This window comes from Erinaceus europaeus, chromosome 4 (genome assembly GCF_950295315.1).
Source record: "Erinaceus europaeus chromosome 4, mEriEur2.1, whole genome shotgun sequence".
Taxonomy (NCBI): domain Eukaryota; kingdom Metazoa; phylum Chordata; class Mammalia; order Eulipotyphla; family Erinaceidae; genus Erinaceus; species Erinaceus europaeus.
The window spans coordinates 86,564,200-86,590,979 of NC_080165.1; the positions used below are offsets into that span (position 1 = coordinate 86,564,200).

General features: G+C 37.6%; 1 protein-coding gene across 1 annotated transcript in view; it reads left to right on the top strand.

Annotated features, from left to right (window-relative positions):
• Positions 1 to 26,780, top strand: part of LOC103107678 (dystonin) — a 552,693-nt gene that overhangs the window by 323,281 nt on the left and 202,632 nt on the right. Inside the window, 13 exon segments of the mRNA XM_060190003.1 lie at positions 5,886 to 5,998; positions 7,577 to 7,683; positions 11,560 to 11,679; positions 13,905 to 14,000; positions 14,113 to 14,240; positions 18,126 to 18,219; positions 18,531 to 18,685; positions 20,386 to 20,848; positions 21,819 to 21,947; positions 22,097 to 22,174; positions 22,253 to 22,414; positions 22,503 to 22,607; positions 25,907 to 26,002. Of these exon segments, the coding sequence (XP_060045986.1) occupies positions 5,886 to 5,998; positions 7,577 to 7,683; positions 11,560 to 11,679; positions 13,905 to 14,000; positions 14,113 to 14,240; positions 18,126 to 18,219; positions 18,531 to 18,685; positions 20,386 to 20,848; positions 21,819 to 21,947; positions 22,097 to 22,174; positions 22,253 to 22,414; positions 22,503 to 22,607; positions 25,907 to 26,002 (1,846 nt within the window).

Here is a 26,780-nt window from a genome sequence, read left to right on the forward strand (position 1 = left end):
CACCACCATTGTCCATCACCAGAAAAGATGCTTGTTTCTATTTTTTTCTTTGTTTGTTTGTTTGTTTTGCAAGTTTATGTCTGTGAGTTCTCTAGATTCCATATGAGTGTAACTATTTGGTAGTTGTCGTTCATCTCTTTACTTATTTTGCTAAGCATAGTCATCTCCACTTCCATCCAGTTTGTCCCAAAGAAAACATTATCACCTTTTTTGATAGCAAAGTAGTATTCCATAGAATATATATCCCATAACTTCTTTAGTCAGTCATCTCTCTGATGGGCAGTTAGGTTGCTACTGATCTTTGTGAATAATGCAGCTATGAACACAGGGGTGCATATGTCCCTGAAAATTAATGTCTGAGTGTCCTTTGGATAAATTCCTGTGGTATTGTTAGAATATAAGGTACCTACATTTTGTTTAAGGACTCCCCATGTGGTGTTCTAAAGGGGTTTCACCAATTTGCATTCCCTTCAGCAGTAGAGTCCCTTTTTCTCCACAGCCTTTCCAACACCAGTTATTTCCTGTTTTTTTTTTTTTTCATGTAGGCCATTCTCACAGGTGTGAGATGAAATCTCAGTGTAGTTTTAATTTGCATTTCTGTAATTATAAGTGTCTGTGGACTATGTGTATCTCTTTAGAAAACTGTTTAGTTCTTTGTTCCACTTAATTTTTTAAAATTGCTAAATCCAGATTTTATATTTAAGTTAATTTGTGTGCTATACCAAGTGAGTTACCTTCTGGCCTCTCTGTCCTTTATCTTGATTTTCATACTGATTTTACTGTTTAATTTGTTCTTACTTTGTAATGCTAGAATAGTGACTCAAGTAGTTCAGGCTTTGCATTAAGACATACTAGGGTTCAAAACCTGACTATTTCATATTGTGTTTTTTTTCAAGTCATGCTATATATATATTTTTTTTCCTCCTCCAGGGTTATTGCTGGGCTCCGTGCCTGCACCATGAATCCACCGCTCCTGGAGGCCATTTTTTTCCCCCTTTTGTTGCCCTTGTTGTAGCTTTGTTGTGATTATTATTATTGCCCTTGTTGACACAATTCGTTGTTGGATAGGACAGAGAGAAATGGAGAAAGGAGGGGAAGACAGAGAAGGGGAGAGAAAGATAGACACCTGCAGACCTGCTTCACCGCCTGTGAAGCGACTCCCCTGCAGGTGGGGAGCCGGGGGCTCGAACCGGGATCCTTATGCCGGTCCCTGCGCTTTGCGCCACATGCGCTTAACCCACTGCGCCACCGCCCGACCCCCTCAAGTCATGCTATATTTTAAATGTTATATTTATTTATTCTTTTAATGAAAGAGAGAAACGGATCCCTAACTGCAGGGGGAAAGATCTCACAAGTGGTAAAGTAGAGCTACAGATGTCTCTCTGTCTTTCTTCCTCTATCTTCCCCCTGTCCCTCTCAATTTCTGTCTGTCTCTGTCCACTAACAAATAAAAAAAAAAAGAAGAAGAAGCAGAGAGAAAGATACAAAGAGAAAGCACAGAGAAAGATACCAGAGCATTGCTCAGCTCTGGCTTCTGGTGGTGTTGGGGATTGATCCTGGGACCTCATAGCCACAGACATGAAAGTCTTTTGAGTAAGCATTATGTTGTCTCATCAGCACTGTTATACAACCTCTTTGGCCTTCAGTTTTCTCATCTGTAAGTTCAGAATAACAGCCAACTGATTAGGGCTATTGAGAGAATTCAGTGAGATAATAACTGTAAAGCTCTCATTGCATTCCTTGTCACATATCAGGTGTCAGTGTACATTCATTTTTGCTCTTTTGTTATTTTTATTATCTTATGAGGCATCCCAAAGGGTAATTTTACCAAACGCTAAGTGGAGGGCGCGTGATAGCATGTGAAGGAGAATTTGGAAGCTAGCAGCAATAATATGCTTTATGAAGCTTTGAGCTTTGTAATGTATCTCTTGTTTGTCTTCATGCCTATTTTCCAAGTTGTTGTCATCAGGAAAATCCCTTAGGAAGCCTCAAAAAAGTGTGGATGACTGTGGAGAGCTATGCCATTTTACTTTTTTGATGTGAATTTTGATAAGGACTGAAGATTCTGGTTAGAATTCATAGATGATGATCCTGTGGAAATTAGTGAAAATATAAAAAAAAAAAAAAAGAAGAAGAAAAGGAATAGATTTAGTATGGAAAAATCTCTTTGGGAATTTGAACTCATTGTACCTCTGGTCACCAAACCTCATTCATTGCTTTCGTATCCCTTCCTTCTTTTTCCATCTTTTTTTTTTAAATATTTATTTAATTTATTTATTCCCTTCTGTTGCCCTTGTTGTTTTATTGTTGTAGTTATTATTGTTGTTGTCGTTGTTGGATAGGACAGAGAGAAATGGAGAGAGGAGGGGAAGACAGAGAGGAGGAGAGAAAGATAGACACCTGCAGACCTGCTTCACTGCCTGTGAAGCGACTCCCCTGCAGGTGGGGAGCCGGGGTTCGAACTGGGATCCTTATGCCGGTCCTTGTGCTTTGCGCCACCTGCGCTTAACCCGCTGCGCTACAGCCCGACTCCCTCTTTTTCCATCTTTCTCCCCTTCCTCCCTATCTACCTTCCTTCCTTAAGTATTCATGTGGGCATTATTCATAGATATTAAAGATAGGATCATAGATAGACCATAGGTACTCTTTTCAAGAGGCTCAGAGTTCAGTGTGAAAGATGGTAAGTGTATAATTGTAACAAATTTTGTTAAATAAGTCCTGCTTATAGATGAGATCATTCAGTATCTGTCCTTCTCAGTTTGGCTCATACAGCTTAACATGATGTTTGTTTTTTTTTTGTTTGTTTGTTTGTTTTGTTTTTGCCTCTAGAGTTATTGCTGGGGCTTGGTGCCTTGCACTATGAATCCACTGCTCCTGGCAGCCATCTTTTCTATTGTGGTTGTTGTTGTTGCAGTTATTGTTGTTACTGCTACTGCTATTGTTCTTGTTGAATAAGACAGAGAAATTGAGAGAGGAGGAGAAGACAGATAGGGGAGAGAAAGATAAACGCCTGCAGACCTGCTTCACCGTTTGTGAAGTAACTCACCTGCATGTGGGGACCTGGGGGCTTGAACCAGGATCCTTGTGCTGGTTCTTTCATTTTGCACTACGTGTGCTTAACATGATGTCTTTTAATTCCATCCAAAATGCAAAAAGATTACTTCAGTTTCAGCTGGATAGTATTCCAAAACACACACACACACACACACACACACACACACACACACACACACACAGTATTTTTTAGCTATTCATCTGACATTGGACATCTGAGTTGCTTCCAGATCTGGCAATTATAAATTATGCTGCTATGGATATAGGTATACATAGATCTCTCTGATGTTTTTGTTTCCTTTGGGTATATCCCCAGGTGCCCTTTGCTGTCTTTACATGGAGGAAAGCCATTTTGTTGTTTTGTTCACTAGAGTGTTAAATTTCATGATGAAAGCGGGAACTTTCCCAAACTCAAGTTATTGTGCAGTATTTTTGTGCTGGAATGACTATGTCATTCTGAAGGAAGTTTTATATTTTATTCTCTGTCAAAAGCTTGATTCTTCAGTGACTTTATTCATTCTCTCTGGAATTACTTAGTATTTACTTTCTTTGCTAATGGCAGGGTTCTCATAACAACATGCTATTTCTTGTTGGAAATTTTGGCAGACTCTGAGAAGCTGGTTTTCACTTCTCCAAAGTGTGTAAACTCTGTGGAAGGAAAAAACTTTTTTTTTTTAACATTAGAATTTGTTTTTGTCTAGACTGTCATACATACCTCTTTAGTAATCTTGAAGTTGGCAGATTGCTTAAAGTACTTTTATGTAAGCAAAATGTGCTATTTTTAGAGGTATGTTATTTACTTCTATTGTTGTCAGGGCATTTATTGTTCCAATAATGAATATAGGGTGACTTTCAATTGATCATATTGGTAGCATATGAAAAATAGCAGTTTCTCAGGATAAGGTAGGTAGATGACAGTAAGTTCATTTCCAAGTTATGAAAACTTCAAAGTGACAAAACTATGAGTGGATTTCTTGGGGGTGTTTTCTCATTAGATAAAAAAGAATAAAAATCATTGCTTACCTTCCTAAGTTTGATTATCTATTTTCAGAATTCTCATGTGTATAGTCTTCCAAAGTAATATTCAGAATGATTTGCTTTTTGTTCTCACAACTTCTGAGCCCTCCTGTTCTTTATTGCAGTTCCCCAAGTGATTATTTTGATCAGTTCCTTACAGGTTGATAAACAGGTTCCTAGTGATTTTGGAGGGTGGGGACCACTCTTTTGGAAAGATTAATAATTTCTATACTTGTTTCTGAATTTTTTTAATGCTTAGCTTTTGAGATAAAAGTTTACTAACTTGCTTGTAGCCTTGAGTTAAGTTTCCAACTGCCACATTTTACCACTTTTAATGTAAAGAATACAGACTTGCCTTGCTTAACAACAGTTTGGTTAATGACAGTCTTAATATATGATTGGTGGTCCCAATAAGCTAAAGCATATAGCCTAGGTATATAACAGACTATATCATGTAGGCTTGTATAATTATACTCTAGAATATTTGCAAAGTGATGAAGTCATCTAACAACTCATTTCTGAGACAGAACCCCATCATTAACTGCTACACAACTAAATTTGGGAAACTTCTCCATGTCTTATTTAGATGAGACTAACTTCTAAATATCTTCATGCTGCAGAGTACCATTTAAGTCTCTCAAAATAAAAAGATGTGAAGATCTAGCATGTGAAAAAGAAAAACAGAAAAGATAGCAAACAGTGCTTTCTTGGAGAGAACTAATCATAGCTTATTTATTCATTTATGATTCAAATTGCTACCACATGTAGCAACCCACGTGTAGACACTTATTGAGTCTACGAAGTATATGCCACTCTTTATCTCAAGAGATGGATAGAGTACAAAAGTTTATTCATCCATGGCTCTGACTATCTTAGAGCTGAGCACTGGGAAAGATGTGCCTGCCCATTAAACAGTGAATTAATTAGGCAAGGAAGTGTACAGTTATTCCATGTGCCATCTAGATTGTGTCAGGAGTATAAAAAGTTCAGGGAGAAGGCAGGGTGGTGGCACACCAGCTTAAGTGCACATAGGACCCATGCAAGGGTCCTGGTTCAATACACCAGCTCCCCACCTTCAGGGTGGTCACTTCACAAGCAGTAGAGCAAGTCTGCAGGTGTCTGTCCTTTTCTCCCCCTCTGTCTACCCCTCCTCTTTCAATTTCTCTCTGCCTTATTCAAAAACAACACAAAAATGGAAAGAAAAAAAAAAAGGCCACTGGGAGCAGTGGACTCATAGTGCAGGCACCAAGCCCTAGTGATAAACCTCGAGGGGAAAAAAAAAAGTTCAGGGACTATAAAAAGAAAAATGGGGTTGGGAAGATTGATGAGGGCTCTACAGTAGAGGTGGAGCTTTCTGTCTGCTCCACGAAGATAAGTAGGATTGTAGAAGATAAGTTACAGGAAGGGGTATCCTGGATGGGCATGTCATGGTGGTAACATTGAATTTTGAATCTAAGCTATTGTGTTTGGGAAGAAACATTGAGGGGATGGCAGGTGGATATTGTAGGAGTAGCAAAGCTTAGATCGGTTGAATAGGATAGGTACTTTGATTATGAGGAATATGCAGACTTTCTTGGAAATTATGTCCACTCAATTGCCTTTTAATTTTTTTTTCTTGCTGCATTTACTTTTAACATAGTAGTTCCTAAAAGAAGTAAGCATTGCTATCCATTTGATGACAATTTCTATAGTTCAGCTTAGACCTAGTCAATACTTGAAGCAGTTAATATGTATACATATATAAACATGTAGCTATAATGTTGTATTGTCATAGGAGAAAACTTAATGATTAAAGTCAATTTTTTTTTCCCTAGGCCGGACCTGATAGACATGAATACCGTTGCTGTTCAAAGCAACCTTGCAAATTTAGAGCATGCTTTTTATGTAGCAGAAAAAATTGGTGTTATAAGACTTCTAGATCCTGAAGGTGAGTTGTTGTTGTTGTTGTTGTTGTTGTTCTTCTTCTTCACCTCCTCCTCCTCCTTCTCCTACTTCTCCCCCTTTTTTTTCTTTTTGCCTCCAGTGTTATTCGTGGGGCTAGGTGCCAGCACTATGAATCCACCACTCCTGGTGGCCATTTTTTCCATTTTATTGGATAGAGAGAAATTAGAGAGGAGAAGGAGAGAGAGATAGACACCTGCAGATTTTCTTTACTGCTTGTGAAGTGTCCCCACTGCAGGTGGAAAGCTAGAGGTTCAAATCTGGATCCTGGTGCTAATCTTTGCACTTCGGTTTTTTTTTTTTTCTTTTTTATTTAAGAAAGGATTAATTAACAAAACCATAGGTAGGGTAGGAGGGGTACAATTCCACACAGTTCCCACCATCCCAATCTCCATATTCCACCCCTCCCCTGATAGCTTTCCCATTCTCTATCCCTCTGGGAGCATGGACCCAGGGTCCTTGAGGGTTGCAGAAGGTAGAAGGTCTGGCTTCTGTAATTGCTTCCCCGCTGAACATGGGCGTTGACTGGTCGGTCCATACTCCCAGTCTGCCTCTCTCTTTCCCTAGTAGGGTGGGTCTCTGGGGAAGCGGAGCTCCAGGACACATTGGTGGGGTCTTCAGTCTAGGGAAGCCTGGCGGGCATCCTGATGACATCTGGAACCTGGTGATTGAAAAGAGAGTTAACATACGAAGCCAAACAAATTGTTGAGCAATCATGGACCCAAAGCTTGGAATAGTGGAGAGGAAGTGTTAGGGAGGTACTCACTGCAAACTCTAGTGTACTTCTGCTTTCAGGTATATATTTTGTAGTAGTTTACGGATACGTGTGAACATCTGCTCTCTCTCACAGCAACTGGTGTATATCTAGGTTTTGGGACTTTGTTAGAGAGTGAACCACCTGAGATGGAATTAGAGTATACTATGAAAGGAAAGGTCTCACCCAAGTAATGAAGCTGAAGGGTTGTCATTCCACACGTGAAGTCTCAGGACACAGTCTGAGCTCTGAAGCATGTTGAGGTGGCAATCGTTGTATTGGTTAGGTTGTGATCGGCAGATGCAATATTATTTGATATGGATTGGGAGAGGCGTACGGGAAAGTGGGCCCTATCCAATGGTTCCAGGACTGGGGGAAGTAGAGGCTCTATAGTGGAGATGTGAGGTTCCTGCTGTCTTAGGGCTCAAAAAGACAATCGATAGTTAATGTTATCATCTTGGTAATTGGGTTAACTTTGAAAAGTCCTTTTGTTAGGGTTTGCTGTACAGTACCCAGTATCTTGTATATAGCTGTGCTATTGGTTGCTTTTGATCTACTTGGTCTAGGCTTTTGAGAGAGTCTGCATATCAATTGCACAGCCTATATATTGAAAAGATTCAGTTTGTGTTTTGAAAAACTTCAAGACATACAATTAATTTCATCTTTGCACTTTGAACTATGTTTTGCGTAACTGGGTGTCCCATTACCCAGCCCCCGAGAGCTGTTTTCTTACCTATATGTAGACTGACATGAAATTCTGATCAAAAGTAATTATCAATATTTTGAAATATTTTGTATTGCTACTTTTAGATGTTGATGTCTCCTCACCTGATGAAAAATCAGTAATAACTTATGTGTCATCTCTCTATGATGCATTTCCCAAAGTACCAGAAGGTGGTGAAGGCATTGCTGCAAATGTGAGTACTGATTTTTCTTTACTAGAAGCAGTTGATTCATTAATAACTAGTTGAATAAGTTTTTTCATGCATTTTATAATTATATGTTTACAATATTTTATATTTATTATTTTAAATTTTATTTTTTAATACTACAACTGGAATTTTATTATATTTTTTTCAGTCATTTAAAATTTTTTTCAATTAAAGAATCATAGAAAGAATATATAGAGAGAATGACAAAAGCATTGATCAGCCTTTCTGTTTTCTTCATCTCTGTATCTGTTGTTACTACACTTATTTCAATTATCTTCTGCTTATTCTTTTACTCTGTGATCTTGTCCTCTTTAGATCCCTGAGTAACTTGTTCACATAATTGTCTTCTCCTTTAATACTTTTCAACAATTCACAGTGTTCTGGTCATAGCTAGTTTTTTTAAATCTTTATTTATTTGATAGAAACAGCCAGAAATTGAAAGGAAGGGGGAGATAGAGAGGGGAGACAGAGAGACACCTGCAGCACTGATATAACACTTGTGAAGCTTTCCCACTGCAGGTGGGGACCAGGGTCTTGAACCCGGGTACTTGCGCACTATAACGAGTGCTCAACCAGGTGTGCTACCACCCAGCCCTCATATCTAGCTTTATCTTCTCACTACCTCTACCATTTTACATGGAGTACTACAACTGAGTTGATAGTTTATTATTATTTTTCATCTCCATTATTTTTTCTTCCTTATTATCCCTATACACAGTTGCCAGATTAGCTTGAAAGCATTAAGTGGCCACATAAGATTTGTAAGGTTGAGTTTAATCTAGAAAGAGAAGCAAATAGTCTGCCTAGAAGAACACACACCTTATGGTCCAGGACCCATATTTGAGTATCCCGACTCCATGAGAGCACAGGGAAGACGTCAGAAGTAATGGAGCAGGCTGTGGTGTCTCTCCTTCTATGTCTTATTCTGTTTCAGAGACTGAAAGAAAGATAAAGGGCTCAGACAATGACACAACCAGTAGAGTGCACATGCTGCTATGTACAGAGGCTGGGGCCTTGAAAGGTGAGGCAGACAAGAGGGACATTTCACAAGCAGTGAAAACGTACCTCAAGTATCTCTCTTTCTCTTTCTGTCTTGATTTCCCCCTACCCCACTCTTTTTCTGTCTGTCCTGTCAAATAAAAGGAAAAAAAAAAGGAGGGTGAGGTGGTGGGAAATAGCCACCTGAGAGGAGAGTAGTGGATTCATTATGCAGATACTGAGAGCCAGCGATAACCCTGGAATTGAAAAGGAAGGAAGGAAGGAAGAGAGGGAGGGGAAGAGAGAAAAGAGATTGGTGCTCCCTTCCCCCCATAAGCTGATTTTTGAAAATAGAATACATTAAGAGCCATGTAGGTGAAGCCTTTGTTAAACTTTGATATTATTTATATATATATGTGTGTGTGTGTGTGTGTATTTCTGACATTTGAAATTCTGCATTTATTAATTCTGACATAATACTACTAATATGTATATATATATATATATATATATATATATATATATATTATTCTGACATTTGAAACTCTGCATTTATTAATTCTGCTGACATACCTCTCCCCAACTAGATTTCTCTATACAAACTGTTTGCTGGTAACTGGGACATTTTTACTTCAGGGTCTTTACTCTCCTGGAACTTTCCACTCTTTTATCTACTCCTCTTTTTTTTTTTTTATTATATTTCTTTTCTTTTCTTTTTTTTTCTTTTAATTTGTTTTATTTTATTTATTTATTCCCTTTTGTTGCCCTTGTTGTTTTATTGTTGTAGTTATTACTGATGTCGTTGTTGTTGGATAGAACAGAGAGAAATGGAGAGAGGAGGGGAAGATAGAGAGGGGGAGAGAAAGACACCTGCAGACCTGCTTCACCACCTGTGAAGCGACTCCCCTGCAGGTGGGGAGCCATGGGCTAGAACCGGGATCCTCAATGCCGGTCCTTGAGCTTAGCGCCACCTGCGCTTAACTCGCTGTGCTACAGCCCGACTCCCTCTACTCCTCTTGCATCCCACAATTATTTACATATCATTCATTACAGAACTGCTCAGATGCTACCTCTGCCAAGAAACCTTTAGTGATTGTTTTGAGGCACTTTACACTTTTTTTTGATTCTTATCTCAGCTTCTAGCACATGCTACTGTTTCACTTAATTAGTTTGTATAGCTGTATATATTGTGAATCTTTCTTGCTTTTCATTCTGGAAAATACCTCTTTGATAATAATTTTATGCTACCTATGCTTCCCTCACCCCCATCGAGATAGAGAGGCAAAGAGATAGAGGGAAAGAAACATAGCACTGGGAGTCATGTGATGGTGCAGCTGGTTAAATGTACACATTCCAGTGTACAAGGACCCAGGCTCAAGTCCTCCGGCTCCACCTGTAGGCTGGAAGCTTTACAAGAAGTATAGCAGTGCTGCAGGCCTCTCTCTTTCTTTCCCTCCATCCCTTTCCCTCTCACTTCTGTCTTTCTCTACCCAAAATACATGAATGATGTATTTTAAAAATAATAAAATAATTTTTAAAAAAGAATCATAGCACTGAAGCTTTCTTCAGTGTTCTGGGGACCAGGCTCTAACCTTGGTAATAATACACACATCAAAGCAGCATTCTATCCACACGAATTACTTTGCTTACTTACTATCTTTAACTGACTTTTTTTTCAGAGAGAGAGGGAGAGAGATATCTCAATACTGAAACTTTTTTCCAGTGTAGGAGGGGCTGAGCTAGAACCTGGGTTGTGTGCATGACAAAGCAGGTGCACCGTTCAGGTGAGCCGTTTTTGTCCAGCTTATTAGTTTATTTAGGCAAAACAAAAGAGAGACATATTGGAGTATTTCTCCAGCATATATTTTGCTGAGAATTGAACCCAGAGCCTCTCATATGCAAAACAGGCTCTCATCCTCTGAACCACCTCCCTGCCCCTAGTATATTAAAGGTATTATATTTCTATTGCAACATTTCACACACTACTTTGAACTAATAAGCACTCGTTACATGTCTAAGTGATCATGGCAGATGGCAACCAACTAGTTTCTTCCATATTAAAACAATTTGCTTAAGGAGTACTTTAGTTATCCCACCATATACATTTCCTGTAGTTTCCTCTATGATCTAGTTTAATTAATTAATTAATTTTCCCTTTTGTTACCCTTTTTATTGTTGTAGTTATTGTTGTTACTGATGTTGTCATTGTTGGATAGGACAGAGAGAAATGGAGAGAGAAGGGGAAGACAGAGAGGGGGAGAGAAAGATAGACACCTGCAGACCTGCTTCACCACCTGTGAAGCGACTCCCCTGCAGGTGGGGGGCCGGGGGCTCGAACAGGGATCCTTACACCAGTCCTTGTGCTTGGTGCCACATGCGCTTAACCCACTGTGCTACCGCCAGGCTCCTGATCTAGTTATATTTATTTTTTTTTCTTTTACACATTTGAGTCTCAGATATCTATCTGACTTGGACCTGCAAAGATCAGCAGGGGTGGCTACTAACCTAGCATATACAAGCTATTACTCCTCCTACTTGAGCACTTGGCAAACATTCCATGCTGTGGAGTTTTTTTCCTGTTGTGTTTGGATGTAACTTTAGAAACCTGCTTGACTCAGTTTTTGATGTAGCCACTATCTGTGATCAGAATTTGTTCTCATTAGGCTAGCTATATCGGGCAAAAGTTGGTAGTAGGATTTTTTTTTTTAAAGTTGTTTATGTGGGAAGTCTTGGGACTTACTGGAAAATAAGAAACCGTTTAACTGGCGTTCTCCGTCAGACTTAAAGGCTTGAAAATTTATGTCATGACCTTATACCAAATTGTCATAGATAAAGATGTTTCATTTGTAGAAATTAACTTTTAATGTCATGTCATTACTCTAGGATGTTGAAGTCAAATGGATTGAATATCAGAATATGGTGAACTACCTCATCCAGTGGATTAGACATCATGTGACTACAATGTCTGAGAGGACATTTCCTAATAATCCTGTAGAACTAAAGGTGTGTGGAACTATAGAAGATAAGTTAAAAACCAGCGAAATAGCTCACTGGACAGGGCAGATACCTTGATATGCGTGTGATCCGGGGTCAAGCCCTGGCATTGGAGGTGCTCTGCCATTGGAAGACAGTCTGGTGCTGTTGTGTCTCTATCTGAATGAAAAAGTCGCCCGTATCAGTGAAGTCATGTATGCACAATACCCTGACACTGCCAAAAGACAAGTTGGAATGAGTTGATTATTAAACTTTTAATAATGTTCTAATAGATTCATGATATGAAATTTAAGTAAAAATGCTCCTGGCACACCACTAATAAGTTGACAGAATTTTAATTTACCCTCCTATAATACAGAGACTATAGAAATAAACATGAATAATTAAAGAATAATAAGAACGATACATAGCTGGAGGAAACTTATATTCCCATACTTATATTCCCAAACTTATATTCCCATTCACTTACTTTTGAATTGCTGAGAGTTTTAAGGTTTAATTTGAGTCTCTAGAACTGATTGCTGAATTGTTTTTGGTTCATGAGAATTGTTTGGAGCCTCTCACATAGATGAGATAGGGGTTATCATGAGAACATTTCACCACTGTGACAGTGGTACATGTAGTCACCCAGGAAAACATTGTATAGAAACCCTGAGAAATTTGTCTGCCTAAAGCTTTGTAGGAATTTGTTTTAAAAGAATTATGATGAAATAATTACTATGTACTAAATGTAGAGACATTTTATGCACATCATTTTTATGAAGGTTCTTTTCAATAGACTGATAATTAAATTATACATATGAGATCCCCAAATTAGTAGTTGTATACTAATCAGTAAGATAGCAGGAATCGGTAACACCTAAATTTTTTATACTAAAAAGATCTGTTTAATATGGTCAGGGGGCTAGGAAATCAGATTTGAACCCTACCTATCTGGTAAGGTTTCTGTTTTTAAAAATGGATGAAATAAAAGAGAATATCCTCTTTTTCCTATGGGGATTACATCAAATCATTTTTCCAGATATCAAAAGCTAGTATGACATTTGGAAAGTACCGTTTACTGGGATTGTGGGAAGGGGCCATCATTAGGGTTTTACCATTGCAAGTCAATGTTTTTAGATAGAGAGACAGAGGGAGTGAGGAAGAAAAGAGACCATGATACTGAAGCTTCTTCCATTTACGGAGTGGAGGGGGCACAGGGTCAAACCTGGGTCCTACATGACAAAGCAGGTATACTATCAGCTGAGATAGCTTGTCAGCCCTGTACTATACATATATTTATTTTATTTATTTATTTATTTTTACCAGAACACTGCTCAACTCTGGCTTAGGGTGGTACAGGGGATTGGACATGGGACTTCAGAGCCTCAGGCATGAGTGTCTTTTTGCATAACTATTATTCTATGTAACTCTGCTCACACATATCTTTAGTGGAATTCCTTTTTTGTTTGCATAATGAAAGATTTGTAGCAGAAGCATAGTAATCTCTTCCAAAGTTCATATGTTGAATCCAAGTTAATATCAGTAAAACCCTCATCTCATATTACCTGATCACAGACTAGATGAGTATTGATAATGTCCTTGAGTGTCACTTTTTTTTGGTAGAGGTTACCTTAATTTAATGAGATTTTATTCATTTATTTATTTTTATATAGTAACATGCTGTATATTTTGTTTATTTTTATTGAGGGAGTTAATGCTTTGCAGTGCAGAAAATGATGTCTTCTAGCTCCATCCAAGATGATGCAAAGGAGACAACTTTATCATTTTTAACAGCTGAGTAGTATTCCACAATGTATATATACCACAGGGTTTTTTTTTTTATTCCCTTTTGTTGCTCTTGTTGTTTTATTGTTGTAGTTATTATTGTTGTTGTCGTTGTTGGATAGGACAGAGAGAAATGGAGAGAGGAGGGGAAGACAGAGAGGAGGAGAGAAAGATAGACACCTGCAGACCTGCTTCACCACCTGTGAAGCGACTTCCCTGCAGGTGGGTAGCCGGGGTTTGAACCGGGATCCTTATGCCAGTCCTTGTGCTTTGCGCCACCTGCGCTTAACCCGCTGCGCTACAGCCTGACTCCCTTTTTTTGTTTTTTTTTTTTAGCCACTCTTTTTTAATGGAATTCCACTGAATGCAGGTGACACTGTAAATAGTATTTGAAGGGGTAACATCATGCAATAATAAAAACAGGTTTTTGAAGTTTGGCACTTAATTTATTTCCCCTTTCATTTTAGGCACTTTATAGTCAGTATTTACATTTTAAAGAAACAGAAATTCCATCAAAGGAGACAGAAAAATCAAAAATTAAACGTCTTTATAAATTATTAGAGGTAAGTAGAAATTTCCTTTATATTGTCGAGGATGATATTTTCTTCTCTCTTTCTCTCTCTCTCTCACACACACACATTTGTACCTCACATTATTTTTGTTTGTTTTCTTCAGATTTGGATAGAATTTGGACGCATCAAACTCCTTCAAGGTTATCATCCAAATGACATTGAAAAAGAGTGGGGAAAACTTATTATCGCCATGCTTGAGAGGGAGAAGGCACTTCGGCCAGAAGTTGAAAGGTAGGTCAGAGACATTTTGGAGCCAGGCAAACATTGGACCAACATTTACTTTTTCTGTTTATTTGTACATGTGATAAACCATTTTGTCTTTCAGATCCTCCATTTTTGTATCTAAAAAGTCTTTCAAGAGACTTCAGGAATAAATCAGTGATGTAATGCCTCTTAAAGGACCTGATAGGCAGGGCTGTAGTATGAGTCTCATTTAACAAGGAGGTTAAAATTTTAAAAGTGAATCAAAATTACCCATGAGAATTTCTCAAGCTGGCTGACCTGGGCCTGGGTTTGTACGTACATATATGGATCAACAGTGAGCTTATTCTACTTCTTGTTATGTTTTTGGATATGACTTTGCTTTCATGTGGCAACTGAAATCAGAGTCAGATCTACCTACATTTACTGGAGGATGAGATGGTATCTAGAAAACACTCGTAAAGCAGGACTGGGAAGAAAGCATAATGGTTATGCTGAAGACTCTTATGCCTTAGGTTCTGAGAGTCCATGTTCCATCCCAGGCATCACCATAAATTGTACCTGAGCAGTGCTTTGGTATGAAATAAACAAGAAAAGAAAACAATCACATTTCTATATGTAGTCTATGAAATCATCTTAGTTGCTCTCAGGATAATGCTACCTAGTCTCAAGAGATATATTTTGGATGAACTTGTCTCCATTGCAGTATTTCTCTTACAGCCTGATTCATGATAGATGGAAATGAAAATTTCCCTTCCTTACTAGTTGAGTGCTCCCTAGGGAGTGAACCTTACAGTGTAAGTTCAGTGCTATCAGACAGTCCCCTCAAGCATTCTCACAGCACAGCCTTCTTGCACTCTGCAGTATAGCCACACTCAAGCTGTGTCTTGGGAGCTCTGATGTGCTAAGGCTTCACCCTCTACCATACATAGGATGCTCACACTGTCTCTTTGACATAGAGCTTTGTTTCAGCTTCCCAGTATCTCTTTACTCCTAATCAGTCTCATATCTTGGTTCTACTGTTGCTTTCTCAAAAGACTTGCCATAGTGTCCAGGCAGTTCAGATGTCTTGATTATAAGTCACCTTTGCATATATTCCTTTACATTATACCTATACATTATTCCTTTGTAGAACTTATCTGTTGTATTTCTCTCTCTGTCTCTCTATCTCTCTGTCTCTTTCTTTTCTTTATTTTTTTTGCCTCCAGGGTTATTGCTGGGGCTTGGTGCTTGCACTATGAATCCACTGACATTTTGCCCATTTTGTTGCCCTTGTTGTCATTCTTCTTATTGTTGTCATTGCTGTTGTTGTTGGATAGGACAGAGAGAAATCAAGACAGGGGGAGAGAAAGACAGACACTTGCAGACCTGCTTCAGCCCCCCCACCCCCAGGTGGGAAGCCGGGGGCGAACCAGGATTCTTTTGCTGGTCCTTGCGCTTCGTGCCATGTGCACTTAACCTGCTGCTCCACCGCCCAACCCCCTCTCTGTCTCTTTCTACTAGGATTACCTCAGGGGCTTAGTGACTGCACCACTGTACCACTTCCAGTGATATTTTATTTGTAGATAAAGAAGGCAGAGAGTCAGCAAAAGAGAATAAGAGACCACATCGCCAAAGCTTCCTTCAATGCAGTGGGATTCCGGTTTGAAACTGGATTGTGCACATGGCAAAGCAGCACACTATTCAAGTGAGCTGTTTTGCCAGTCTTCCCACAGTCTTTTCTTTTTCTTTCTGTTTCTAGTAGACAGTGACAGAGAGAGAGAGAGAGAGAGAGAGAGAGAGAGAGAGAGAAAATAGAGGCATAGAGGAGGAGTCACCTGTAGCACTGTTCCACCACTAGTGAAATCCCTACCCCAATTTAACCCCTGAAGGTGGGAACTGAGGGCTAAAACATGGGTTCTTGTACATTGTAACTTATGCACTCTACCAAGTGCTACCTCTCAGCCCCCTTAGTTGAAATTTTATATTTTCACCTCTGATTGATGAAGGCCTGCTTATTCCCAAGAATATGAAGATACACCCTTTTTTTTGCTGTCCATTGTGTTGTCAATGCCTAACATGATGCCTACTATACATAGTTTGTATAGTATAATCATATTCTCAGTGAACCATTTGACTTCAACATTGTTGACATATTTGTTGAAATGGTAAGAGCAACTCTAACTTGACAGACCTTAATTAAATTAACATAATGTTATGTTTATTTAATTGAGTCTTAAGAACTCAACAAGTTTAAAATATTTGGACCATTATGGAGGTGATAATTCTAGGTGATTAAAATGAAATACTTAGTACTTACAATAATGGAGAAATATTCCAGAGAAAGCATATGGAATAGATTTTTCAATTTTGGAGTTAGTAGCTGACATTAATTAATGTCGGTGAGAGAATATAGTGGTGAATGGTGCACAATTTTAAGCTTTAATAGATTATTAGCTCAAGTTACAAACATAATGTTAGACAAATTCTTTAACCTCTTTTAACTGCTTTAAGACTCGATTTCCTCATTTTTAAATAGGATGTAGTAGTACCTATCATAGTTAGTGAATATAAGTAGGGAATGAAGTAATATATGCAAAAGATGAGTTAATTTCCTTACATAATAATTGTTTAATAAATGATAGATGCAGCTATTATTATTTTGTCTTTTTCTGTGTGACACTCAGATTTCTCCTTTCTTCCCTTCTGTAAAGAAAAATATTTGCCTTTAGTATGATGAAGCAACAGTTTGACTTTGTAATGATGGAGTTTGGAAGATACTTAGGAGCTTAGCTGGAAACATGCCTTCATTTTTCTTGATACAACAAGCTTTTTGGCATATTTTATGAATTAGAAATAATAGCTGTGTGACATGGGAGTATGCAAAAGACAAATGAAACAGAGCCACTGTTCTTTTGCCATGTAACTCCTATAGAAAAAGGCAAGCATAGACAAGTTAAATTTACAAGCATTGCATTTATATTTTACTCGCCACTTTTAGTTTAAAAATATATATTAATTATGGTAGAAATTAGAAGTAATATCACTGAAAACATGACATACAAAGAAAGGTCAGTTGATAATTTTCTAGAGTTAATTTAACCTACTAAACAAGTGACATGGTGGTTCAAATGGAAATTAACTTTTCATCAAACTCACGTGTTTACCCTCACAAGTGCCAGCTTTTATCTTTGTGCTATTCAGTGCAGACATGGACCTTTATAAAAATCAGGCCATAACTGAATAAATTTGTACTCTTAAATAATTATTGGTATTTTTTACTAATTGTTCCTGTGGGCCAGGGAGTCTTCTAAGTTGTTTTTTAAGTGGTTATGATTTAATGACTCCTCGTTAAAATATTTGGCAAATCTTTTTTGGTGACGCCCCGATAGGCCTGCCTTGTCTGTACTTGTAGGATTTTAATGCAGACTACAAAAGGCAAACCTCAGCTAGCAAACACATGACTTTAGGCAAGATTCTTTTGAATAGTTATCAGTATAATACTGCATGCTGAATATGCATGTTGGAGCATATTTAAGGAGCCATGAAAAGTGTAACATTCAGCTGCTGCTTTCCATGGTCAGAAGACAGGTTTTTTGGAAATCTACTTTGGAGTCTACTTTTAATGGTCAAAGAAAATATCATTTCAGGATTTAAAAAATGCATAGTAGCAGTTATAGTTACCACAGCAGTGATTCTGTGTTCAGCAACACAACTAGCACTCGAACCAGTCTTGATTCAAATGAAAATTTTCTCTCAGTTAATTGTCCAACACTGATCAACTCCTGTATTAGTTTTGGCAGTGAATCCATCGATGGACACAGGTATTAAGTTGTGAATTGTTTTGTACTTTTGATGGGCAGCATTTTTTAGGTATGCAGAACTCTGTGACTTCAAAGAAAGAGACTTGATTATTTTATTTTTCCTTTCTTTTAGGTTGGAAATGTTGCAGCAAATTGCTAACAGGGTTCAGAGGGACAGTGTCATCTGTGAAGATAAATTGATTCTTGCTCGAAATGCACTCCAATCTGTAAGTTAATTTAAAGGGCTGTTGGTATTGTGATAGAGGGGTGTATATGTTCAGATGGACTAAAATAATTTTAAAAATTTGGGCTATATCTGGTTATTTGTTGTCTGGTTATCAAGTATTAGAACATAAAATTTCTTCAAGGTTATAATCATTATTTCCTTCCTTGGGAGGCAGTGAGCAAAGGGAAACTACCAAAAGGGGAAAGAACAAAATCCCTGGTAGCATTCTATTCTGAAGTAAACAATTTCCTATATAGGTACTTTAAAATTTTATTTTACACAATTAATATTGACCTTTTATTTTAACTACAGGATTCTAAAAGATTAGAATCTGGGGTACAGTTTCAGAATGAAGCAGAAATTGCTGGGTATATACTTGAGTGTGAGAACCTTTTGCGCCAGCATGTAATTGATGTTCAGATTCTTATTGATGGAAAATACTACCAGGCAGATCAGTTGGTACAGAGGTAAGAGTGCCATTAATTCATGCCATATCTTTGTATAACTGTTTCATGGCTATTTGTGATAAGAGTGTAAAGTGCAGTAGCTTTATAAAGTATACTTTTTGCACCTGGTTGAGTACACGTTCCAGTGCTCAAGGACCTGGGTTCGGTCTCCTAGTTCCTACCTACAATGGTGAATCAGTGCTCCATGAGTCTCTCAGTTTCTCTCCCTCTCTGTCTCCCCCTTCTCTCATGATTCTGGCTGTCTCTGTCCAATAAATAAAGATAATAAAAAATTTTAATGTACTTTTCTTATCCCTCTTTTATTTAACTTTGTTTTGGGGTATGTTAGGTTGGTATTCTTTGATAATAAGCTTTGGAAATATGCTTATGTCTCTTTGAGATGTGGGCTTGGGGGAAAGAATGGAACTTTTGGGGTTGTATACTCTATTTTTAATCTTCTTTTCTCCTTTTGTTGCCCTTGTTTTATCATTGTTGTGGCTATTATTATTGTTATTGATGTCTTTGTTGTTGGATAGGACAGAGAGAAATAGGAGAGAGGAGGGGAAGACAGAGGGGGAGAGAAAGATAGACACCTGCAGACCTGCTTCACTGCCTATCAAGCAACTCCCTTGCAGGTGGGGATCTGGGGGCTCAAACCAGGATCCTTACGTCAGTCCTTGTGCTTTGCGTCACTTGCGCTCAACCCACTGTACTACCTACCACCTGACTCCCGGGTTGTAGACTCTTTTATCTATCATTTGTCCATGAGTAGGTAGAAATATGGAGCACATATAAAGCAAACATGGAAATATGCTTTTATCTGGTAATTCCACTTAAGAATCTATATGGTAAATCTAAATTTGAAAATATACAAATAAATATAGATAAAAGCCTTTTGTACACACTAGAAATGTTTTATTTTTTAAATTTTTTTGTTATCTTTATTTATTTGATAGAGACAGCCAGAAATTGAGAGGCAAGGGGGTGATAGGGAAAGAGATAGACACCTGCAGCACTGCCTCACCACTTGCAAAGCCTTCCCCCTGTAGGTGGGGACCGGGGGCTCAAACCTGGGTCCTTGCACACTGCAATATGTGTGCTCAACCAGGTGCACCACTACCTGGCCCCCTGCACACTAGAAATGTTTTATAGTAACAGAAACTTAGAAATAATCTAAATGTCAAGTAGTAAGCATATGATAAAATTATAATGTGACATTTATGTTAAATGATAATCATAAGTGCTCATAATTGCACAAAAATTTGATTTGTCAACATGATTATTTATTTTGAAAAATGAGTCTTTTTTGAGGAGTTGATATTTGAAGAGATTTTTAAGAAACTAATACTCTCCTTTCCCCTCAACATTTTACAGTATTCATTATAGTTATTTCAATTGATAAGCCAAGTTTGGCAATTACTAAATATAAATATTAAACATGAATCCAGTTGTTTACATTGGTGTGCATTCCTTGTGAATAACTTTAAAATTTTGGTCTTATTGAAGGAACTAGGTCATCTCTGAGGCTTTACTCATCTGGGCTGACTTTCAGATTGAAAGAGTGAGGCAGAGAGAGAGAGAGAGAGAGAGAGGAGGACATGAAGCTACAGCTCCAAAAAATTCCTTCAATGTGGTGAGGGATAGGCTTCAACATGGGCTACACATTTGGCAAATGAAAAATGCCTTTTCTATTATACCTTATCTCTTGATTTTATTTTCAGGGTTGCAAAATTGCGTGATGAAATTTTGGTCTTAAGGAATGAATGCTCTTCAGTGTACAGTAAAGGCCGCATGCTGACAACTGAACAGACAAAGCTCATGATATCAGGAATTACTCAAAGTTTAAACTCAGGATTTGCACAAACCATAAACCCTTGTGTGAACTCTGGGTTGACCCAGAGTTTGACACCTTCTTTGACCTCTTCTAGTGTGACATCAGGTCTGTCATCAGGCCTGACTTCTCGCCTGACTCCATCTGTCACTCCTGCTTATACACCTGGATTCTCATCAGGATTACTTCCAAATTTCAGTTCAGGAGTAGAAACAAATTCATTGCAAAGTCTAAAGTTAATGCAGATCAGAAAACCTCTTGTAAAATCTTCTTTGCTGGATCAGAATTTAACAGAAGAGGAAGTCAACATGAAATTTGTTCAGGACCTTTTGAATTGGGTTGATGAGATGCAGGTAAAAAAAGTATTCATTTATCTTGAGAGTTCAGTCTTATACCTGTCAGATTCTTTTTTAAGTCTAGTATTTTTTTTTTTTTTTCCTTTTTCCTCCTCCAGGGTTATTGCTGGGCTCGGTGCCTGCACCATGAATCCACCGCTCCTGGAGGCCATTTTTTTCCCCCTTTTGTTGCCCTTGTTGTAGCTTCGTTGTGGTTATTATTATTATTGCCCTTGTTGATGCAATTCGTTGTTGGATAGGACAGAGAGAAATGGAGAGAGGAGGGGAAGACAGAGAAGGGGAGAGAAAGATAGACACCTGCAGACAAGCTTCACCGCCTGTGAAGCGACTCCCCTGCAGGTGGGGAGCCGGGGGCTCGAACCGGGATCCTTACGCTGGTCCCTGCGCTTTGCGCCACATGCGCTTAACCCACTGCGCCACCGCCCGACCCCCAAGTCTAGTATTTTTTAAAATATATATTTTTATTTTTTTCTTTGTGGGGGATTAATGGTTTATAGTTAAAAGTAAAATGCAGTTATGTGTACATGTGTAACATTGTCAGTTTTCCCTACAACAATTTAACACCCTCCCCCCACCCCGGTCCTCCTCTGACATCATGTTCTAGGACTTAACCCCCCACACACACACCTCAGAGTCTTTCACTTTGGTGCAGTACACCTAAAAATATTCTTATTGGGGGAATTAATGGCTTACATTAAATACAGTTATTGATACATGTGCAAAAATTTTCAATTTTCTGCAAAACAGTCTCACCTCCAGCCTAGGTCTTCCTTCACTATCATGCACAAGGACCTGTAAGTTCACCCAACTTCTTGCTCCCCTCCTCCCCTATAGTCCTTTATTTTGGTGCAATACATCAAACCCAGTCAAAGTTCTATTGTGTTTCCCTTTTCTGTTCTTATTTCTCAACTTCTTTCCATGAGTGAGATCATCCCATAAAGCCTACGTACTTTTATTTTTTTTAAAGGTGCAGCTGGACCACACTGAATGGGGATCAGATCTGCCAAGTGTTGAAAGCCACTTAGAAAATCATAAAAATGTCCACCGAGCTATTGAGGAATTTGAATCCAGCCTGAAAGAAGCAAAGATAAGTGAGGTATATAAATTTAACATCTACGTCTATTCTACTTTAGCTTAGAGTTATTTTATTCTTTATATACATACCCTGTAAGAAATAATAGATGCATTATGAGTCAGAATTCCTTATAATTCCTAATCTTGATATCTTTTTATGTTATATTATAGATCCAGATGACAGCACCTCTAAAATTAACTTATGCAGAAAAGTTGCACAGGCTAGAGAGTCTGTATGCAAAACTCTTGGTAAGTTTTTCTTATTTATTTATTTTCATTATCTCTGTTTGGCAAAAGTATGACTTTATAACAATTTTCCTTATAAAGAATACATCTAGGAATCAGGAACGACACCTTGACACACTCCATAATTTTGTAACTCGTGCAACTAATGAACTTATTTGGTTGAATGAAAAAGAAGAGGAAGAAGTTGCTTATGACTGGAGCGAACGAAATAACAACATAACTCGGAAAAAAGAGTACCATACTGTAAGTAAATTTGTGATTGAATGCTAAAATTCTATTTTAGGTTTTAGGCCTTTTTCTGATACGGTTTTTGTATTCTGTCTTAAATTAGGAATTAATGAAAGAACTTGACCAAAAGGAAGAAAATATAAAAGCAGTTCAGGAAATAGCAGAGCAGTTGCTTCTGGAAAACCACCCAGCCCGATTAACTATTGAAGTAAGTTAGGAAGTACAATTAATATGGTTGAATACTGACATTTGGTTATCACCCTTCGATTTTTCTTGATGATAATATATATATACTACCAAACTCTTGTTAAGCTTAATGTTTCTGGGAAATCATACTGGCTCTTGCCTTTACTTTCCTTGTTTTCTCTAAGTGTACCGCCCACTCACCACTTAGTTTTTGTCAGTCTCTATGTACAAACACGTGTTACAAAAAATATAAAGGACTTTGACTTTATAAATTTTGATAGTTTATTTCTTCTTAATAGTGTGACATAACACGAGTGAGAATACCCTTGGTTGTCCTCATTTGTTTACCTAGAATGTAGAAAAAAATGTTTATTTATTTTTCTACCAGAGCATTGCTCAGCTCTGGTTTATGTTCGTACAGGTGATTTAGCCTGGGACCTCTAGTGCCTTAAGCATTCAAGTGTGTTTCACTACAATGGTGCTGTCTCCCCATCCCAGCCATTACCTTTAATCTGTAGAGTTGCAGTGAGAATAAGAATGATGTGCCTTTATTGCTTAGAAAGATTTTCTCCCTCCCTCCTTCCCTCCCTTTCTTTCTTTCTTTTTCTTTCTTTCTTTCTTTCTTTCTTTCTTTCTTTCTCTCTCTCTCTCTCTCTCTCTCTCTCTCTCTCCTCCCTCCCATCCTTCCTTCCTTCCTTCCTTCCTTTTATTTATGATATGGTTTTGTAAAATGTGTTGAAACACCCTCCTGTCAAGGTCTCATAGCACAGAATACATATTATTAATCCAGAAGAAAATAAAACAGGATTTTCTGTTTGTCCATGTGGTGGTTGTGTTTGTGGTATGTCTAATTTCTTATACTTGATGCACATTTGTTAGAATGTGTGCCTTTTGAAATATGAAGAGGGATTATATTTGAGGGCAGGGGGTATCAAACATGGACAGATGTGGTATATTGCCAGAAAGGGGCGAGTGTGTGTGTGTGTGTGTGTGTGTGTGTGTGTGTGTGTGTGTGTATGTGTGTGTGTATGTGTGTGTGTGTAGCTGTGCTTCTAGCTTTCACAACTGAGGAAAGAAAGAATATACTATGAAATTGAATATTAAGACATGTTATGGGGGGGCTGTTAAAGAAAAGATATGTCACTGTGCATTGCTAGTTATTGGTTATCTTTTCATATAAAACATGAAAGTGTTGAAAACTAACTACTACTTAATAATCAAAGACATTTAATAACCAGTGGAATCATACTAATGACTATAATGTCATTTTATCCTTCAAGAAACTTTTAGTGGGGCCAGGTGGTGGTTCACTTGGTTGAGTGCATGTTATAGTGCACAAGGACCCGGGTTCAATCCCCCGGTCACCACCTGGAGGGGGAGCTTTGTGAGTGGTGAAACAGGTCTGCAGGTGTCTCTCTGTCTCTCGCTCTCTATCTCCCCTCCTCCTCTCAATTTCTGACGGTCTCCATCCAATAAATAAATATAATAAAAACATTTTTAAAAAGAAACTTTTAGTTAATGAGATTAATTTTTCTTGTTAAAATTATCAGGCTAATATTTATATTTTCCATTCACGACACAAAATATTAGTAAAATTCTAGACCTTATTGGCATGTTTGAAATGTTATATTTGACATGATTTCATGCAAAAATAAGACTTTGTAGTCACATGAAATTCCACATAGAGTTAACAACATAGATGACTAAAGAAATGAACAATTATGAAAGATCTATATACTTTTAAATATAAATTACATAGAGTATTCCTGAAAGTAGAGACTACATAGAGTATCCTTGAAATAAACTACATAGAGTATTCTTGAAAGTAGAGAGCTGGGAGTCGGGCAGTAGCTCAGTGGTTAAGTGCAGGTGGTGCCAAGTGCAAGAACTGGCATAAGGATCCCAGTTCAAGCCCCCAGCTCCGCAGCTGCAGGGAAGTCGCTTCACAAGCGGTGAAGCAGGTCTGCAGGTGTCTTTCTCTCCCTCTCTGTCTTCCCCTCCTCTCTCCATCTCTCTGTCCTATCCAACAACGATAACATCAATAACAACAATAATAATTACAACAATTAGAAAACAATGGTAACAAAAGGGAATGAATAAATAAATAAATATTAAAAAATAAGATGGAGATAGCTGTTAGGAAATATGGTAATCATTAACTTGATGTGAATGGAAAATATGAATATGAGCCTGGTAACTTTAACAAGAAAATATTAATCTCATTAACCAAAATTTTCTTGAGGGATAAAATGACATCATAGTCCTTAGTATGATTCCACTAGTTATTAAGTTTGTTTGGTTATCTAGATAGTAGTTTTCAACACTTTCATGTTTTATATAAAAAGATAACCAATAATTAGCAATGCACAGTGACATCTTTTTTTAACAGCCCCCCCCCCACCAATGACATGTCTTCATATTCAGTATCATGGTATATTGCCATATTTTCAGTTTACTTTGTACATACCATTCTAAAAACCTACCTGAGCATAGCTGCAGAAAAGAGTTGGGGGGGTTGGGGGGAGGACTGAATAGGATAGTCATTAAAACATGTAGAGTGCCCTCTTCTGGAAGGCAGTGAAGCACATCTAAATATAAAGTGTTTCATGCTTTTTTGTGTAAGTTTGTATTCTTGTATACTATGTTTGCTCTCATTAAAGATACACTTTACATTAAATACAAATAAACAGGTACTGAAATAAAAATCTTGCTATTGTAAATCTGGGATTACTCCACATCCCGTTCTCCAGTCTCCAACTCTTTCTCTTCCTAAAGCTATCACTCCTCTGCCCACAATTTGTATTTAGTTTTAGAAGCAAAAATAATAGAAACTACAGGACCATATGTTTCTGTGTTGAAAGATTTACTTTTTGCTCCAATATGTAAAAAATTGAGAATGATGAAAGGAAGACATCATGAAGCAAAGCTTGTTGTGTGAGGGTTCTACAAAACTATGTGTAAGGAGTAGGTAGGGAAGATAGAAAAGGATAGCTTTCTAAATACAAATAATAGCTTCAATGCACTTAAAATATTACTTTAAAATTTAAAAATGGCCAGAATTAGCTTTTCTCAAATATTTTAGGAAGAAACTTTTAGTTTTAAATTTGGAGAGGATTACTTGAATTCAAAATATTTTAAGCTTCTAAAACTAATTTCTACTGGTGAGAATACTTTTACTAATAGGGGCATTTCATTGCCCTGATAGGTATTTTTCTGTTTAAAAAAATCTCAGTATCTATTTAGGCAGTAGAGTCTTTCATCCTTTAAATGTATTATTGTATGTACACCAACCCATTATGATGAGTGTACTTTCTATTTTAGGCCTACAGAGCAGCAATGCAGACACAGTGGAGTTGGATCCTACAACTCTGTCAATGTGTAGAACAGCACATTAAGGAGAACACTGCCTATTTTGAGGTATATGAATGGAATTATTTCTTTAATGCATGTCTTCAAGCTGTTGAGATATCTGCATGTAGCATGTAAGGGAAATTAAGTGAAATCTTTTCTATTTAGGATATATGGAGTATATATATATTTCAATATTTTTTACTTTGCAAGGATGTTTAAAATATTTTATTTGTTTATTTTAATGGGACGGTGGGGAAGAGAGAAACTGAAACCAGAGCATTTCATGACTCTGCTTTATGGTGGTGCTGGAAACTGAAACTGGGACCTCAGAGCCAGGCTTTTCTGTAACCATTATGCTATCTCCCTGCCCAGGAATATAAGTCTTACATTATAGTTTGAAGCATTCTATGTATGGGGAAATCCTCTAAAATTTTTTAAAGATGTTAGTCTTTATTTTACAAATCCATTTCTAATAAAGTATTTTCTGGCAGGGGAGATAGTGTAGTAGTAATATACAGGTTTTGCATGTAAGAAGTCCAGGTTTTTTTTATATTATTTATATATTTTATTTTAAAATTAAAATACTTTATTTTAAAATTATTAATTCATTAGAGAGAGAGAATATGAATACACTGCTTAGCTCTAGGTTATAGTGATGTTGAGGATTGAACGTGGGACCTCAGAGGCTCAGGCATAAAAGCTTTTATGCATAACAATTATGTAGTCTTCCTAGCCAAAGGTCTCAGGCTCTATCCCATTTCTGGAACCACTGATAGCCAGATCTGAGCAATGCTGTGTTAAAGAAGATATTTTTCTTTTTTTGTCTCCAGGGTTATTGCTGGGG